The 17,588-nt window shown below is 46.5% G+C and overlaps 1 protein-coding gene across 6 annotated transcripts in view; it reads right to left on the bottom strand.

Moving 5' to 3' along the window:
- Positions 1 to 17,588, bottom strand: part of tns1a (tensin 1a) — an 83,436-nt gene that overhangs the window by 4,253 nt on the left and 61,595 nt on the right. For 4 of the 6 annotated variants that reach the window (XM_034677708.1, XM_034677706.1, XM_034677709.1 and 1 more), the window contains 11 exons: positions 7,078 to 8,742; positions 5,430 to 5,584; positions 5,192 to 5,336; positions 2,338 to 2,412; positions 1,581 to 1,662; positions 945 to 1,498; positions 775 to 861; positions 543 to 671; positions 322 to 417; positions 163 to 240; positions 1 to 72 (listed from right to left, as the gene is read on the bottom strand). In XM_034677708.1, the coding sequence (XP_034533599.1) occupies positions 1 to 72; positions 163 to 240; positions 322 to 417; positions 543 to 671; positions 775 to 861; positions 945 to 1,498; positions 1,581 to 1,662; positions 2,338 to 2,412; positions 5,192 to 5,336; positions 5,430 to 5,584; positions 7,078 to 8,742 (3,138 nt within the window). Of the gene's footprint in view, positions 73 to 162; positions 241 to 321; positions 418 to 542; positions 672 to 774; positions 862 to 944; positions 1,499 to 1,580; positions 1,663 to 2,337; positions 2,413 to 5,191; positions 5,337 to 5,429; positions 5,585 to 5,998; positions 6,080 to 7,077; positions 8,743 to 17,588 lie in introns of all 6 variants that reach the window. The other 2 variants (XM_034677710.1, XM_034677711.1) reach the window with 2 other exon arrangements.

A 17,588-nucleotide genomic window follows, 5' to 3' on the forward strand; every position in this document is an offset into this window, starting at 1 on the left:
CGGCTCCCTGCTTGAGAAGCTCAACCACAGGGTCAGTGGGCGTGGCCAGTTCCAGCGCCTCCTCATTCGGGTCTGTGAGGACAGAAAAGCAGAGAGAACAACATGAGGAAACAAACAAACAGCTGTTATCATGATCATCTCTTGCTGTTGAGTTAAACTGACCTTTGGCGGGGATCATTAGCTTGCAGGGCAGAGCCAGAGGAGTCATGGAGTGTTGATACACCAGAGCGGAGAGACAACCTGCAAACACACAAATACTTTGGATCTGTTCGACACCGAATCAAAGTCTGGACCTCGGTGCAGACGTAGCTTTAAACTCACCAAAGTAGGGCTCGTTGGGACAGCCCTTCAGACGCACACCTTTGGCGCTCGTCTCGATCAGGAAGTGTCTCACCAGCTCGTTGGTCATGTCACCGACTGGAAGAAACACCACCAAACAGAAAGAGATTAGACAACCAGAGTGACTTTAGTATCTGCAGCAGCCACATCCGCTCTCAGTGAGTTCCCCCTGAGAGTTCGACGCTGCCAGAGTTTGTCTCTACCTTTCTTGTTCTGTTGGATGGTCGGAGGCGGGCAGGCCACCTTCATGGCGAGGCCGTACGCTCCCCGGAAGGAATGACTGTCCCGGATGATGAACGCCCCGGGCTCCCTGTCCTTCAGCAGATTGATGGCTGAGCAGAAAAGACAGGAGGAAGAGGAGGAGAAGCAGGAGGTTGGATGAAGCAGGAAGAGAAAGGGCTGTGAGATAAAACCGACTGAAGGATGAACTCTCACCTTGCTCTCTTGAGATGTCTGGCTTGTACCAGAACTTGGACGTGTCCTGGACAAACTTCACATTCATCTTGATGTCTGGGTAACCATCTGTTGGAGCAAAGAGACAGAGAGACAGTTTAAAAAGACTGAACTGTCTGGAAGCTAAATCCTCTTATCTCTCAGGGTCTCACCGTATATGGACTTTGAGATGTCTGGCAGTGTGTGTGCTCCAGTCAGGTTCGGCGTGCTCCCTCCGCTCACAGGCGCAGGCGTCAGATTCTTGTTATCCGTCCTCTCTGCGTCCCCACTGGACATGTGTCTCTTCTCGGGGAGCTGTGGGGACACGGGGAAGGCGGGCGTGACAGGGGGTTGTACGCTCCCCTGGCGAGAAGCGGCTCCCATCTCGTCAGGCGTGCAGTGTCCGCTCTGCGGTGGGACGCGGCGACCCATCAGAGGGCTGGGAGGCACGCCTGTGGCTGCTGCTGCTGATTTCCGGCCAATCAGAGGGCTGGACGGGATGCCGCCGGCAGCGGGAGGAGTGTGTCTGGCCAGTGAGGGGCTGGCTTGGCCCAAGCGTCTCTGGAGGGCGGGGCTTGGTGGCGTGTTGGTGGCCACGGTGCGGTGGAGGGTGTTGGGGCTGCCGGGGACGGTGTGGACGCCCATGATGTTGACCTGGGAGCCTTCAGGGGAGGCGGGTCTGTGAGGGTGGGAGGGGGCGGGGCTGTCAGAGGAACCCATCCACCTCCTGCAGACGGGAGAATAAAATCACACAGTTAACGGACGTTCAGGAGGCAAATCCAGAGTTTATGAGGACCAGGCAGACTCACCCATCGGTGCTGTGGACCGGGCTGCCGAAGGAGAGGGCAGCGTTGAACTGCTGCACCCTTGCGTCGACAAGGTTACGATTCTCTGAGGAAAGAGGGAACAAAAAGGCACACCATGTCAGTCTCAACTTGAGGTGTCCCTTTAGAGGAGAGCCGATGGGATGCAGTTATCAGGCGTAGAAAGAGTTGGAGGAACAGAAACAGAATCTTTGTGACATTACTCTGGGATGCAGGACTGAAAAGGAAAAGGTTGCGGTGAAACACACGAAAAATTAAAAGACAGAACAAACATAAAAATGTGTCGATAAAGGACGGGAGGAGGACTGTGCTTGTGTTTGAGACGCTGACGCAGACGTGGCCATGGAGACACCCTTACCTTGGTCCCCGTCATTAGATTCAGAGTCTGACGGCAAGAAGAGAGGATGTGTGGAAGAGGAGGAGAGAAGGAGGAGAACTTTGAGTGCAAAGCAAGAACTGCAGGATGAGCTGAAGCTGTAGCTAACATGTTTGAGCACTAGATGGCAGCAGACACCAACAGTTAAGCAGCCGTTCTCATGAAGCTGTGACGTCTGCATTCAGAGAAATGTCCTGAATGTCATTTTTACACACATTGTGAACATTTAGCTTAAAGATGTTTGGATTCTTTGGAAGTTTTGGAAGTAAGAGAAGAAAAAAGGGGGAAATTGTGACATATTTGTGGTGTTATAAGTCTAATTATCAACTTGAGAGTGATGTAAATGAACCTTGTGTTCAAACTGACCTGATCCACCGTGTTGGTGAGGCTTCAGTCCGAGCGCTGACAGAGGAGTCTTCGCCAAACCTGGCGGAGAGCGAGCTGCAGGAGAGGAGAAGACAACATGTGAAGGAGAGTAACATCCCACAGTAAGAATAAAAGTGTGATGAGAAGTGTGCATACAAGGCATGAAAGGATGTTAGAGAAAACACTTCACAAGAGCATCACTATAATGTTTGAATCAATGTATTTTAGTCTACATCTGATGCTGTTGTATCACAATGAGCTGATCATCTGTCCAATCACAGGAGAGCAGATGAGCGTGATGATGTCAGACACTTTGTAGCATGCTGGGGAGCAGAATCAGGGTTTCCGCTCGATGGTGGTCATGGGGGTCGTGTTATTTAGTCGTCTCATGATTAGATTGATATTAGGGAAGATGTTCTCTTCAGGCGGCATGGAGGGGATGTAAGGATGGTGACATGATTCGTTTGTGCCACAGAGTCTTACTGCAACAGCTGTGTTCGAGCCCCGACCGCAGGAATAAGGCGCCGGTGTGGCGTAAATAGACCGAAAGAAAGAGACCACAGCGGTGAAGGAAAGAGCGATTGACAATATAGAAGTGCAGTATGGATGCACTTCTTCTCTCTGATGCTGCTTTACATTTCTGACTTCCTGTGGAAAGAACATGACGCAAACTTTGTTCCTTTGAAAACATAATTTGCACACACCTGCCCTAGGATTTGTTTGCTTCATGCAACACTTGAGTTTGGCTTCAAGCAAACTCAACATGTTTGTGCAGCCTCCGTCTCTGTTTGGGTGTTTCCATAACTTTGAGAAACCTGCACCCCGTGTGAGGAGATATTTTGCATCATCACTTCATGTTTGCAGCAAATGATGGAAATATTAGCATCTTGTGTTGGAACATACAGCAGGAGGGAACAGCTGTGTGTACTTTCTTGAAGCTGAAGGCCAACCATATGCAAAATCCATCACACAGAGTAAACAAAAAACTGTCTCAAACTGCAGCATATCCATCTTCAGAGAGCTGCAGGAGCGTCAGTCTGTCCCTGATACCACACAGAGATGGAGCAAACGTTCACCTGCGTCCTCCTCCTGCTCAGCTTGTTTGCAGTTTTTGGCAAATACGTCTACGTCGACAGAAAGAAGGACTGGCATGAAGCTCAGGAATACTGTCGGGACCATCACACCGAGCTCGCTGTGGTCAGCAGCAAACGCGACATGAGGCTTCTCCAAAGCCTTGTTGATCAGCATTACTATGACTTTAACTCCTACTGGATCGGGATGGAAAGAAACGATAGTAGGGCCATGTGGACATGGTCCGGAGCTGGGGAGGTGTCCAAATATTTCTGGGGACATGGTCAGCCTGACAATTCTTGGTTTGAGAACTACGGCATGCTTCACCATGGTAAATGGCACGATGCATCGTCATTTTATCACCTCCGTTTCTTCTGCTACAAAGTGTTCGTGGTGAGGGAGAGGAAGACATGGGAGGAAGCCCTGGACTACTGCAGGGAGCATCACAAAGACCTGGCTAGCGTTGGATCAAAAGCGGAGATGACACTGATCCTGAAGGAGTTAGACAGCAACTACACCGACCACGTCTGGATCGGACTGCATTTCTTCCCCGGAGACTGGCTGTGGACGGACGGGCAGACGATGGAGTACGAGGCCTGGAGCAGAGGAGGAAAACCAGCCTGTCCGAGGGTGAAGTTTGAGTGTGCCGCTCTGAAGATGAGGGAAGGGACGCGGAGCACAAACGGGACTAACTCTACTCTGGGCGCCATCACTACAGCAGCGTTTGAGGCGTCTATCAGGACTCTGAATGCTGTTGGAGGAGTTAATGCTGCTGGAGGAGATGATGCTGCTGGAGGAGTTGATCCTGCTGGAGGAGTTGATGCTGCAGCAGAAGTTGATGCTGTAGCAGAGGTCCAAGAGAAAGAGTGGGAGGCTCATGACTGTGAGGACAAACTGTATTTCGTTTGCTACTAAGAGTCAGAAATGCATTTAAAGTTTGAGTTGGTTTTTTATCTAGTTTCAGTAGTTTGAACATAAACTTTTGTTTGCCTGTGTGAAATCCTCTTTCTTCTATTTATTTCAACTATCTTTTTCAACTTTCTGAAGTTTCTGAATTAGTGAATTTGAAGTCACTGCTCTGACATGTAATAATTGTGCTTATTTAAGGAGTTTGCTCTTATTTCTCAGTGTATTTTATCATCATGTTATCACATTTTAAATCAAAAATACTTCTAAATTAAATCATTTTCTCTCAGTTGTTCTTATTGTGTCATTATTTCTTATTCCCAACTTTTTCACCTGTTAAATTTAGCATTTTGTGTAAGTTCTCTCTAAAATAAATACACTGAAATAAATAATATAGTACCTTAAGATCCAGAAATATGGTCACACCAGAGTCTAGAGTCTACGTTTGGGGTTCTCTCAGAGAGGAAAGTGTGTTCTGTAGCTTGTTATAAATAAATAAATGGTTTAAGTTGTGTTTTAAAAGTTATTTCAACACTAAATCAATTTATTTTAATTGGGGACACGTTCAGAACACGCCTTTTTTGCCTTGTCGAGTTCAAAATCCTGAGAGCTAATGGTTCGGCCAGTGAGGGTTATGACTGCACTGTCGGTCATGACAGCACATGTCCGTATCGAAGGTTTAGCCATCTTCTGGGTAATAAACCACAACACAATAAAATACCTTCCTGCTTTTTGTTGTCACACTCTTGCATTCTCTCATTTCTCAAGCTCGCCCTCCAAAGCTTTATCTAATTTTAACATTTAATAAAAGACAAAAAGAGAGTTCTATCAGGATTTAAGAGAGCGCCCCCCCTGTCTGCAGGAAGACTGAACCTACACATGTTGAAGTAAGGAGTCTGTGGTGACACGGGGAAGCTGGGGGTCTGGGGGGAAATCTCACCACCGCCTCGAGAGGTGGGACTGTTGGCAAACCGGTCTGCATCATCGTCCTCGAACGCCTCCCGGTAACTGTGCATGGGACCCTGGAAGAGACGGAGACATATTTAACATCACTTCAAAGCATGGTATGGTGTGTCCTCTGGTTTGCTTCAATCCTGAACTGATGTAAACCTGACCTCTCTTGGTCTTCCTCCTGGGTTGAGGGCCAGATTGTGGGCAAAGTCTGGTGAATCCACCGGTGGTGTGCAGCTCTGGTACTGCCCTTCACTAGTGGTCCGACGCCGGCCGGTCTCCTGCGTCACTTCTGGGGTCATACCTCTGGAGCGTACCCCTGAAAAACCCCAACATACTTACTGTGTCATAAGAATACATTTCCTTTCCTTTAAAAACAACCAACACTTCTGTTTCCTGCAGAATCTCATCATTTTCTTTATCTCTGATTGGGGTACTCATACCCAACTTTCTAAAGCTCAAGCTTTGATATATTTTCTTTTAAAAGAGAGCGAGGAAGAGAGAAAAAGAGCAAGAAGAGGGTTGCTGTATCAGAGAAGTGAAGGGGATAAACAGAGGTGTGAAAGAAAATACAGAACAGAAACTCCAAGTGATGAAAACTCATGAATAGAGCAATCATAAAGAGTCTTAAAGGAATGCAGAAAAAAGGTTGTGAAGCAGAAAAAGTTCTCACCAGTGCAGGCAAACAATGAAAGAAAATCAGAAATTAAAAGTGAGGGAAAGAAGGACAAACCAGAGAAGGAATAGGAGCGATGGCGGTCAGATTGTTGCGGTGACATGCTTTCACTGATGCCCCGGATACGAGCGTTGTACTCTGTTTCCAGGGGGAGGGAGGTCAGGGTGGTGCATGGAGGGCGGGAGGTGGAGGTGGAGGAGGAAGGTGAGGGAGGGAAGCAATGATGGGGAGATGGAATCGAACAGAAAAGGAGAAAGAAAAATCAGAAGGGAAATGGGTTCTAATGACGTGAAGAGAAAATGAAAAGATATCAAATGATCACAGCAGCTGAGTTATATCGCTGCGAGGTGAGATGATCTGAACTTTGATGAACACACAGAGGAATGTACAACACTGTACCACAAGGAGGCGCCTGGCAGCCTTCATATAGATTCACACAAAGATAAATATGAATGCAGACAATGTATGGAAGCTAAAGGCTGTGGACGCCCGGCTATTCTTACTCCCTCACCATCTCTACTCTCACCAGCTCTGCTTCAGTTCAGCTGCAGAGCTAATTTTATGACTGCAGGTCATTCCTCTGGTGCGGCACCCCATGATGGCCTGTAACAGAAACTCCTGCAGGCTGCACTGCTCACATGCTTTGTGGCACTTTGGACTGATATGCATAAAAATGACATTTAAACTATAGTCCAGTGCTCAATATAAAGATCCAGGATGCATACGCTTTGCTAAAGTGTCATTGTTGATCGTTGCAACTGCATTGAATCTATTTAAAACCACCCTCATATTTGTTTGTGACATAACTGTCCATGTGAGTGCAGTTGATGGTTGTTTTGCTTGGAAACTCTGCAGTGTCATTCAATAATACAATAACTGCCATAAAAATAACAGCAGATATAAAAAAAAATCTGCTGTCAGCCAATAAAGCACCAAAGAACTCCAACATAAGCTACAATGTGTCCATTATTTCCTTAAGATAAGACATTTTAATCACGTCACATAACAAAAGCCTGAAATCTGAATGAAACCTTGAAAACTGACTCATTTAATTTCGCTGTCACTCAAGCCTTCCCCTTCTTCATTCAGTCAGTGAGTCAGCATTCACTCACTCTGACAACAACCTGCAGTCTTACCAGCAATCCGGTGAGCAACCAGGCCCTCCAAATTTAGCGTCTCCTCCTCTGCTTCTTGTTCTCGGGGCAGGGAGGTTGAAGATGTATCCTTGGGCTGAGGGGTGAGCGTAGGGAGAGGAGAGGAGGAGGCACTGTAGCCCGGGTAAGGAGATGAACCCTGCAGGTCTGGGGACTGGGAAACAACACCACCTGGGTACGAGTTCGCAGGCTTCCCTTGGACCTGCTGGTTGAAGTTCGAGGACGGGTCTGATGGGTAGTTGTGGGCTGCTTGGCGTGTGTGGATGTAGGGCTCTGGGGTGTGTGTTGGGGTGATGTTCTGGTGTTGGTAGCCAGCGTTGGATCTCTGGGGAGAATATGAAGGGGACTCCATAACAGGGCTCTGGTTTGGCAAAGCTGCAACTCTTCCAGGGGACCGTGACGGCTGGTTGAAGGAGTTGTTGCTTGACCCCGAGTTGTTGTAGCCATGGATGGCAGAGTCTGCTTGATATGAAGGTCTTGCGAGGGTCTGAGAGAAGGGCACCTGGGTCGTATTAAGGCTGTTCTCCCCTGGAGGTGCACTGTGGGACTTGGACATGTGGGAGTTGATTGGGTCCAGGTCAAGCATGAGCATGTTGAGCGCCTCGATGGACTGCTCAATGTCCCTCTGCGAGGCTGGCGTTGGGAAGTGGGGCAAGCTGTGGGTGGACTGAAGAGGAGGTCCAAACGGATCATCTGGGAGGCTGTACTGGTGCCAGGTATTGAGACCTCTTTGAACGGCCTCCCTGCTACTGGTGCTCCTCTCTGGGGCCCGTGGCATCAGTTTAGGGTTGGTTTCAGGACTGCTTCCTGGTTGATTCCCAAAAGACTGTGAACGGTACATCCCTTCCCCGTTCTGGTAGTTGCTGTATCCCCCTTGTGGCGATGCAGAGTCTGTAGACCTCTCCTGCATCGCTGTGGGAGTTCTTACTCCGTGCACGGGCATCTCGCTTAATTTTTCAAGGTAGGGCCCGTCGTTCTGTCTGCTACTTGGCGTCTGGGATTGGTAGTAGTCCCCTGGTGTTGCTTGACCCTCTAAGGATGAGAGAGTTCCCAAGCTGTCCACACTGTTGCCCTCCTGACTGTGGGGCAGTTCGTCGTCAAGAATATCTGTCTCACGCTCGTCTGTTAAAGGGGCGCCAACTAGCCTGGTGTGGCCCCCGTTGACATGCACTTGCGCCGGAACCAGGTGCCTGACACCTCCTCCTGGACTGGTGGAAGTGGACAGGTAGGCTTGTCTTTGATGGGTTGGTGCTTCAAGGCCGCTCAGGAGCTGGTCGAGCTCTCGTTTCTCCTGTGGGCTGAGCAGCGGGTGGGTCACTGTCTGGTTGTTGTGGTTCGCAGCGTTCTGCAAAGACTGGCTGTGCTCGTCTGTGCGATCAGTCTTGATGGATGCGGTCGAGTTGCCTGAATCGCTGCTCACGGAAAGGGTGTGGTCAACAGCAGGGAGAGAGGCGTGGCCTGTCACTGGAAGAGTGTGTTCAGTTGTTTGGAGTGGGTGGCTGGGGTGCTGTAATGGGTGCTCTGGATTGGTCAAGGCGTTTTCAAGGACTGGGAGGCCGTTGATGGTGACAACTCCCTCCAGGGAGTCTTTCTTGCGGACCCGGGCATATAGGCTTCCATCTAGTGGGCCTTGGGTGTGTACAACATCTGAAAGAGATCCGAAGAGACTAAAATTATAATCGAGGCAGTGCCATGATTTTGGAACAATCGAAACATATGATTGGAACATTGAAAAAAGGGACACATTTGCCTTTGTTGTTCCTTTAGTGATTTAGAGGTGGACCAAAGCCACTTGAGGTGATTTGGATGTTTATCCTCATGCACAAATGTGTTTCATTAGATCTCATTGGCATCAATTATCAAGTCACATTTACGTGGAACTGGATCCCTCACACCACAAGCCCAGTGACCCCCCTCTGCACCCATCTTTTTTCAACCCTGAGTTTCAGCCTGCAGACCTGCAACCAGCAACACAGCCCTTCCTTCGGCTATTAATAGCTAATTCGCAGGGCTAATGCCCCTGTCACGTTGCGTCAGTGCAGGCCCACATGGTCTGACGTGAACCAGGGAGGGACCTGTCCAACCCACCGAAAACAGCTGGTCTGTGTGAGCCAAAGTCAGTAGCAGCAATGCCAGTTTGGAAACCCAGAGCTGGACTGGGAAGAGGACTGGATGTCTTGCTCATGTTGCGATCTGGCTGCTGAATCATGCTGGCAAAGTTGGACTGCTTACATGTTGCACAATCAAAGCTTTTGATGCATGTATTATGAAATGACCAGGCCTTATTTATTTTTTGGTGTTTCCAGTTTATTTCCAAAGTGGAAGAGCAATATTTAAAAAACCAGGGCTCTTGGTATTGATGTGTCTCCAAACCACCAAAAGCTACATATTAACGCCAACAGGGAAAAAGTACAAGACTTTGCAGTTATTGCTCCCCTCCTAGCCACAGCAACTGAACCATTAAGCATCGGAAAGAAGTTCCCATCCAGTCTCAGAATCATCAGAGTATAAACCCTCTGACATTTCTTGGACGCTAATAAGCCAAGCCACATCTTTACACAAAAATATACTCCAACATGTGAGAAATAGACAAATAAGAACTCACATGAAGCACATGAACACCCAAGCTTAGGTCAGGTGCAATACAACTTCCAAACACTACATTCCCTGCAATGAAAACCTGACACACCACACATGCAACAGCTCATTCTGTGGTGGCACAGAACAAAATAACACCCCAACACTGGTTGCCAGTGTCCAGTGTACTTTTGCAAAGTGATACATGACATATACATGACCGTGGCTGGCTCCAAATTGAGCGACCGCTGTGGGACAGATGGTGAAGAGCTCGGCAAGCAGCTATTTCCAAACCCATGTCAACAAGAACTCACGGGCACAGTAGCAGCAAGAATGGGGAGGGCAGGGGAGGAAGTTGTAAACACAGTTTGTTTCTGTGGTTGTTTTTATTGTGACATAAAGATTAACATCATGAGAGTAAACACCGGGGTTTAGTTTTACTGTTTGTTTGGGGTTTGATTTTATTAGATACAAGAACTTTGTCCCAAGCCTTGTGGACAAACTTGGGACCAAAAGTTGTTTATTTTTAAGAGCAAATGGAAATATATACCTTTAATACTTTTAATTTTGAATGATTTTCTTCCTGAAATACTTAAAATCATAATTAATTATCTATCTCTTATAGTATAATACTTAGTTAGTAAATCCACCTTACCTGTGCTGTAGGTAAACCACCTGATTCTCACTCCACTGCTCCAAAAAACACTCACAAAATGATGAAATATCTCCTTCTCTTCAGCCGATTAGATTAAAATTCGAAAAGGAAGTTGTTGTACAGATTCAAGTCTGTCCATCAAATGCCTTCTGTTGCCTCTGAGGAACTGAACTCTCTGTCTCCAGGCTTCTTCTCCCTCTCTGATTCATGTCCTCTCATCACCCAACATGTGCTCTGCTGGAGCGAGTCGAGGCGGGGCTGTACCACCGAAGCTGCCGAGAGGGGTGAGCTGGCACCCTGTGATGATCTCTGACTGTTCCCGGCAGGCGGGGGAAGGGACTCTACCACCACCACCAACACCACATTGCAGCTGGCTTGGAGGCAATGTTGTTTCAAATAAACTACAACTCCCACGAGATCTGACAGCCTTGGACTGGAGCACCCACGCCTGGTGTTGTCATCAGAGGGGATCCCCTCACTCAGGATCACCCCTCTTTCCTGTAACCTCCCATTAACTCGTCTTACAAGTCCAAATAATTGAAGAGACTCTTTCACAAAGTCTTGATAACGATGAAGGTAATCGTCAGCTCTCACAGAGTCGCCTTTTACACATTTTTCCTTCAGAGCTCTGTTTGTCTTCCCTCTCTCTCCCCCACTCTCTCCCTAACCTTTCACAGAAGAGGGAAAGCCCTTGTTCTAGCTCATAAAAGAGGACCTTGAAGTACCATGTGGCTAAACAACTCAAGTTTCCCATGGTGACACTCTTTCCAGCTGCTGGTTAACCCCAGTCCTGAGGTTAAATCAGGGGAACAGGCACTGGTTTTTTGACATGTCACGGCTTGGAAAGTAAAAGAAAAACTCAAAATGTACAAATAAATTAGCTTTGGGAAGGCAATTTCTGTTGGTTTACCAGAGAATAATTTGATCTACTCTTGGTTTGGGCACATACATTTGGTGCTTGTTTTTGGGGTTGTTGCTTAAAAGTTTCCAAGGAACCACCGACCCAACAGACGACAACAAACCTTAATCAGAGCAGTCAAAAACCAAGAGAAGATGAACACAAATATCGATGTAGTGTCAACAACTTAAAAATCAAAACATCCACATATTCCCTCCGTGTGCTGTTCAGGTGACAAATACTCAACTCATGAAACCACTGCTATTTTTGGGGTGTAGACAGGAGCGTCACAGCAGCGACTGACTCACAGCTGAAGTATGAATTTCAGAAATGACTCTCACCTCCTTAAACACCTTCCTCACTATCTCCTCTCCCTCACAAACTTTGGCTGAGTCCTCAGAGTTTGGTGCAATCCTCAGAACTGACGTGCCAAACAACATCGCGCATGACGAGGAGTCACTTAACGAGCATGGCAAGGTCACGACCTTTACATTTGCCCCACACGCATGGTATGTGCATACGCCCAGAGACTCATGCGCTCCTCTGCCACACTACAGCTACATATTCACACATTTAACGTGGCAGCAGCTTAGCTATACAGGGGTGAAAGAGTTCAACTGTAAAATCAGATGACCAAGAGATGAGCTGTTGTTTTTGACATACCTGACCTGTTTGAGCTTCACTATTGAGATGAGTGCTAAGATACTGGGAACAGAATTTTTAGTAATTTTCATGCAGAATCTGTAAATAGAGATTAATCTGAATGCATCTTACGCTGACGATGTTACGACAACATCAACACGGATGTCCTGGAAGAGACTAAGAGGAATAAAGTCAATGATCAGCTGCCAACGGACAATTCCTGGATGTTAGACCTCCCTTGAAAACATACAATCATCATCAAAAGGCTGTGAGCAGTAGTGCAATATTATGAGGTCATTATAGCATAATGGTGTAATTGCTGCCGGGAAGGAGTAAATTGGTTCAGCAAGTTATTGCTTTTACAAAAAGATCAGCAGTGATAGTTTTATGTCCCAAAATGTGCAAAAACCACAGTTATGGAGCAGTGACACGATCATGCATTTGACTTGGGGTTGAACTATGCATGCAGCACATCGTTCAAAGTATGATCCAAGTATGAGAACACACTAAAAATATGTAAGAGCCCGGCATCATCTACTGTAAGAGATGTCAGGGAGCTTACGGTCTGTCAGCTTTCAAATCTAGTGGGCTTAGCTTAGCGACATAAAGCCCTCAATTTAAATGGAACAAATAGCTTTCTACTATTTGTGTCGATAAATAGATGCAGCAGACCCCGAATTAGATCATATGAGTCACAGAGGCTACCACAAATAGCCAACAACTTGTTTCCTACTGCAGTAAGTGGGTGTAACATATAACTCTGACTTCCTCTGAGTACAATAGATTTAGTTTGAAACCCTTTTTTGTGTGGAAAGTTATCTCTTTAACTTAAAACTGAATCAAAGATGTGATTAAATCAAGCATTCCTTCAACACCTAACGTGAATCCTCCCCCCTCTCTCTTATCCACACCTGTCATTCTGTATATCCTCTCATGTGACAGGTGCTCTCCTCTCTTGTCAAAGCGCCGGAAGCATAGCTCTCACAGTGGCACAGCACAAACCCACAGAATCCCACACCCACAACACCTGCCTCTTGGCTGTAGTCTCTTAAATGTTCACTTGAGTGTCTCCCTGCCATGTCGCGGGGCTTGGAGGCCATTAAAAAGCCATTTAAACACCTGCGGCCGATGCGTTCGTTAAAAATAGACAATGTGCCGCCGCCATTGTTGTTACTGTATCAAATGCAGCAGCTGGGACGTGGATTAAACACACGGTTAGTACATTTGAGTTAAACAAACACGTTGATTAAGGTGGCACATTTGTCGACAAGCCTGTAAAGCAGTGAGGACACGGTGGACGGCAGCTGAATATGTTCCATGCATTCATACTGTAATTACTCCCCGGGCTCTCCATGGATATAACTGTTTTAGTGACGCGCCGAATATGGGAAGTAAGACATGGAACACATCATCACGGCTGATTGAAACTCCCAATGGAGGGAATTCACTAGGAATGGACTACAGAGGCCAACAGCACAAAGACTTGGACATCTTTTGCACTTGTTCTGCATCTGATTGTGAAGAGAAGCTGTCGGCATCTCTTTGTCATCTGTAAAACATTTCTCTGTACGCAGATGACACCATTTAGTACATCTTTAAGTTCTTCTTATCAAATCTTCAAGTAGATTTTCAAACTGGAGCTATTTTCCAAAGGGAGCTGGGTCAGACTTTTCCATTGGGAATTAACTAAAGCTTTCCAGGGGTGATGGAAACTCAAAGATGGGCTTTATTTTCCTGCAAGGGACCCCCTGACCTTATAAAAAGCACCAAACCCATTTCATAAAACGCAGATGCATATAAATATAGAAACCCACCTTGTGTTTATACACATTGCTGAATGGTCCCATGTCTCTCAGCCGCTTTGGACATGTTTTACTAGATAAGGTGTATGATTTCATGTACGTATATAATGCATATGTACACACGCAGGCATACAGTCATCTAAAGTTGGTCCTATTTAGAGGTAGAGAGGACTGAGGATGGGTGGAGGTCAACAGATTTGGGGGGAACCTGAAGATTGTTTGATTTGATGTTTGATTAAGTTGAGGACTTTCAGTTAATCTTTTACTTTGTGCAAGACTTTGAATCTTTAAGAAACTCTTAATTGAACACTAAAAAGCTTTAATTTCTTCCTTAATTCACAAATTACAGCGTACACAATCAAGTTCCTCTTCTTTAAAGCACTTCTCAGTAAAAGGTTGAGTAATCCCAGACATGTTAAATGAGGATACTGTTTACCGTGTGACCAAAGTAACCTTGTCTTTGATCTCAAGCCCTCGACTGCCCCGTCCCTCACACGGCGAAACATTTTTGAGTCGGTTGGTGACTCTTCTATGTGCAATTATACACACTGACAAGCAGAGGCAGGCTCGCGGCTGTCAGCGAGACGTCGGGTATCTCACAGCAGGATGTGACATTCACCTTCACTGCTTTCATATCAGCGTGACGACTGGCAGTCTGCATGCCAGCAGTGGGTGACTGGGTTTGACTGACAACTGAATGACTAGTCTTAAAGACCTGTGAGAGACACAAGGAGACACAAATATCCTCTTTCAGCCACTTATTCCAACACTTCTTTGAGGTGGACAGATCAGGATTTTTACATGAGATAATTCTAATGTGGGTTACACATGCTCCATTAAGTTTGGACATGTTTTGCAGCAGATCATGAGAGCTGATGTGACAGTCCATCAGTGGCGAAAGGTGTCAAGGTTGATGTATCAGTGACGGGCACAAGGAAAACTGTCGCAGTTTTATATTTGCCGTGTCTGCCTCTCAGTCCATCCGTCAGCCAGTGTTCAGCTGTCACACTTTGAGGTAACGTGACGTGACCGTATCAGTGTCTGGCTCCACGATTCATTTTCGGGGTGATGTCATCCATCCGCCCGACTGTCATCCGAGTGACTGTCATAAAAAGCTATCCGTCTGTCTGACTGTCTGTCTGTATATCGGACTGACAACCAGCTACACTGCGCGTCTGATTCATGTCAGCTCTTTGCAAGAGAGAGGAGATGACAGATCAAGCTGCAGATGGGAGTCTGAGCCGGGGTTGAGTCTGGAGGATATTCTCGGTTATGTAAAGCAACAGGTCTGGACTGAGAAAAATAGGAATCACTATAAGCCCTGAACGGGGTTGAAGGAAAATGAAGAAGCCTTTGAATGTCAGTCATTATGTCACTTTACAGAGACAGGCATCAGGAGCTGTCTAAAGCTCTGTCTGCCTGCAACCTGGTCTGTCCTCTCTGCCACTCTGAGAGCTCTGGGTCCCCATTGACCACCACTCTTCTCCTTGGTTTCTCTCTTTGCTGCCTAAGTCCTAATTTCTCTGCTTCTTCTCTGTTTTGGAGCGTAGGTATGTTGGGAGGCGAAAGCTAGCATGATGGGGTTGGTTATGGGATGCTGGAGCTCTCTGTTCAGCTTCCCAGAGGTGCTGTGGGCCTAACTAAAGAAACACTGATAAATGGAGGTCCCACTTGAACTCTGGAGATGTCCTGCAAATCTACACCCATCTATCTTCATGGTTTGGTGTTGGGATACATATAGTGTGTCATGTAATCTATCGGTACAGCATCAATATTGGGATGAGGTTTCTTCACCGGGGGCACTCGAGCACATGTACCTTGTATGTATTCTCAAGTACCTTCACGTGAAGAAGCTCGTGCACAGACGGAGGGAAAGCCACATGGAGACATCTACACAGACGGTAGGAGAAAGGAGGTATCAAGAGATGAGGAGCGGCTCAGCGGGGTTCCCACAGCTGGGGATTTGAACCTGCTGCAGCAGCTCACCCTGCTGTCAGCGAGAGGTCTAACGAGGGGCCTTATGGGTTCATGCAAGACACACACAGGGTGCTTTTAAAATACCTGAGAGCTCTCTATTTCTGCAGACCGAAGACATGCTTCAGGTAATGCTTTTTTTGGACCCGAAGATGCCATTTGTCTTTATGCACATTGAAAATACTTGAGTGAAACACATAAAGCAGAATAAAAAGCTGCAACTTTTCAAACGCTGTCTCCAGGGCAGCTTGAAAACACAAACCCAGTGCATCCCAGTCCAACCTCTCTGCAGCTACCAACCATGCTCCCTAATACTTTTGGTGTACCCAAATTGCAGCCCGCTCATAAAATGTTCCGCACACAAATTGCTCGCTCCATGACTCATTTGGTACCGTATAGGTGCCAAACACACAGGATGCAACCATGTTGACATGGAAACTCAACAAACACACAAACAGACTCTCTTGTCTGTGGACGAACTTTATAAAAACATCATCGTCTTGTCATGAGCGGAGGTTTTGGAGGGCAAAACCTGCATGATTTTGCATAAACGATGTGGTTGCTGCATGAAAAAGACAATTATTCCAATTTCTAACGCACGATCAGATCATTATGCTGGTTATTTGTTAACCCAGAGGCCGCACAACACTACTCACCAACCAATCCTCCTCAGCTGCTCTGCGTTGTCTTGATTTCACGTCTCCTTCATTCAAACAACCCTGCGTTTAGTTTTTTTGTCCAGTAGCCTGGTGGTCTCTGCGTCTCCCTCTCTGTGCCTGTCTCCCTATCTCTGCCTCTCTGTCTGTCTCTGTCCAGCTATTCCAGACATGTTTCAGGGCTCGGCCCCTGCCAAATATGGGAGGAGGGCGGTCAACGAGGAAGGCAGCCTGAGCGCTCACTGGGCCCTCTGCCCTACTGTACGCCACACACACTCAGACACTGGAACACACACACACTCTTCTTCTTCTCCTCCTGTGGCATGACGCTGGATCTTTATGTTACTTCTTTTTATTTAGGAGGTTGTTGTCATGCACTGGGTCCACTAACACTGAAGTGTTGACTGTTGACACTGTGGCAAAAATGCTATATACACTGCAAGTTAACAAGAAGCATTTGCAGCAGAGCATTATGGGTAAACCCTGGAACTAGGGTTGGGAATAAAGAGGCTAAATGATGTTTCAAATTGCTGCCAGTGTTAAATGCATGAGCCTTTAGTTCCTTGAAAGTAACACCTTGGACTCAAGGTTCAGGGTACTTTAGGTGGAAATGCAGCTTTAGTGTTTGACATCATTAAACGGTGGTCTAACAACCAAATCCAATAAAACTTTTGGGGTATTTTAAAATTAAATATAACTTTTAAAGCAAAGAGCAAGTTTTCTTTCCATGGCATCACTCTAAATGTCTTTGTTCTTTGTTTTCTTTTGCTTTCATTTGATTGTAGAGGCGTAAAGTTAAAGAAAATGGTGCCACAGCTTGTGGACTTGATGGTTTTGGATAAATCACTTATTAAATATCAAGTTTGTGGCTCATTAAGACTTTGTTTGGAGGTGTTTGCAGTTCCTTTTAAGATCTGGACGCCCTCTTTGTTGTTTTAATCCTTAAAAGCAATGCATTAAAATGATTCATGTGTCATTTTTAGATTACAGATTTCCCTCCTAACAGCACAGTTGCTGCTCTTTGGCTGCTCGGTGGCCCGTTCGGTGGCCTTCCGGCTTGTTTGACCTCCGGGGTCGACAGCTGCCACCACACGGACGGGCTATTAGCAGAGCAAAGGAAAGCCGACAAACACACACACGAACACACACACACAGCATTAAAACTGCATCCAGACATGTTAAAAGTTAACAGAGGCCTGTGCAGCTTCATAAAGTACAAAACACTGACTTAAATATAGCATCGCAAACAACTGGAATAACACCTGAACGGGTGAATATCATGTGTTATG

This window comes from Notolabrus celidotus, chromosome 24 (assembly GCF_009762535.1).
Source record: "Notolabrus celidotus isolate fNotCel1 chromosome 24, fNotCel1.pri, whole genome shotgun sequence".
NCBI classification, from domain to species: domain Eukaryota; kingdom Metazoa; phylum Chordata; class Actinopteri; order Labriformes; family Labridae; genus Notolabrus; species Notolabrus celidotus.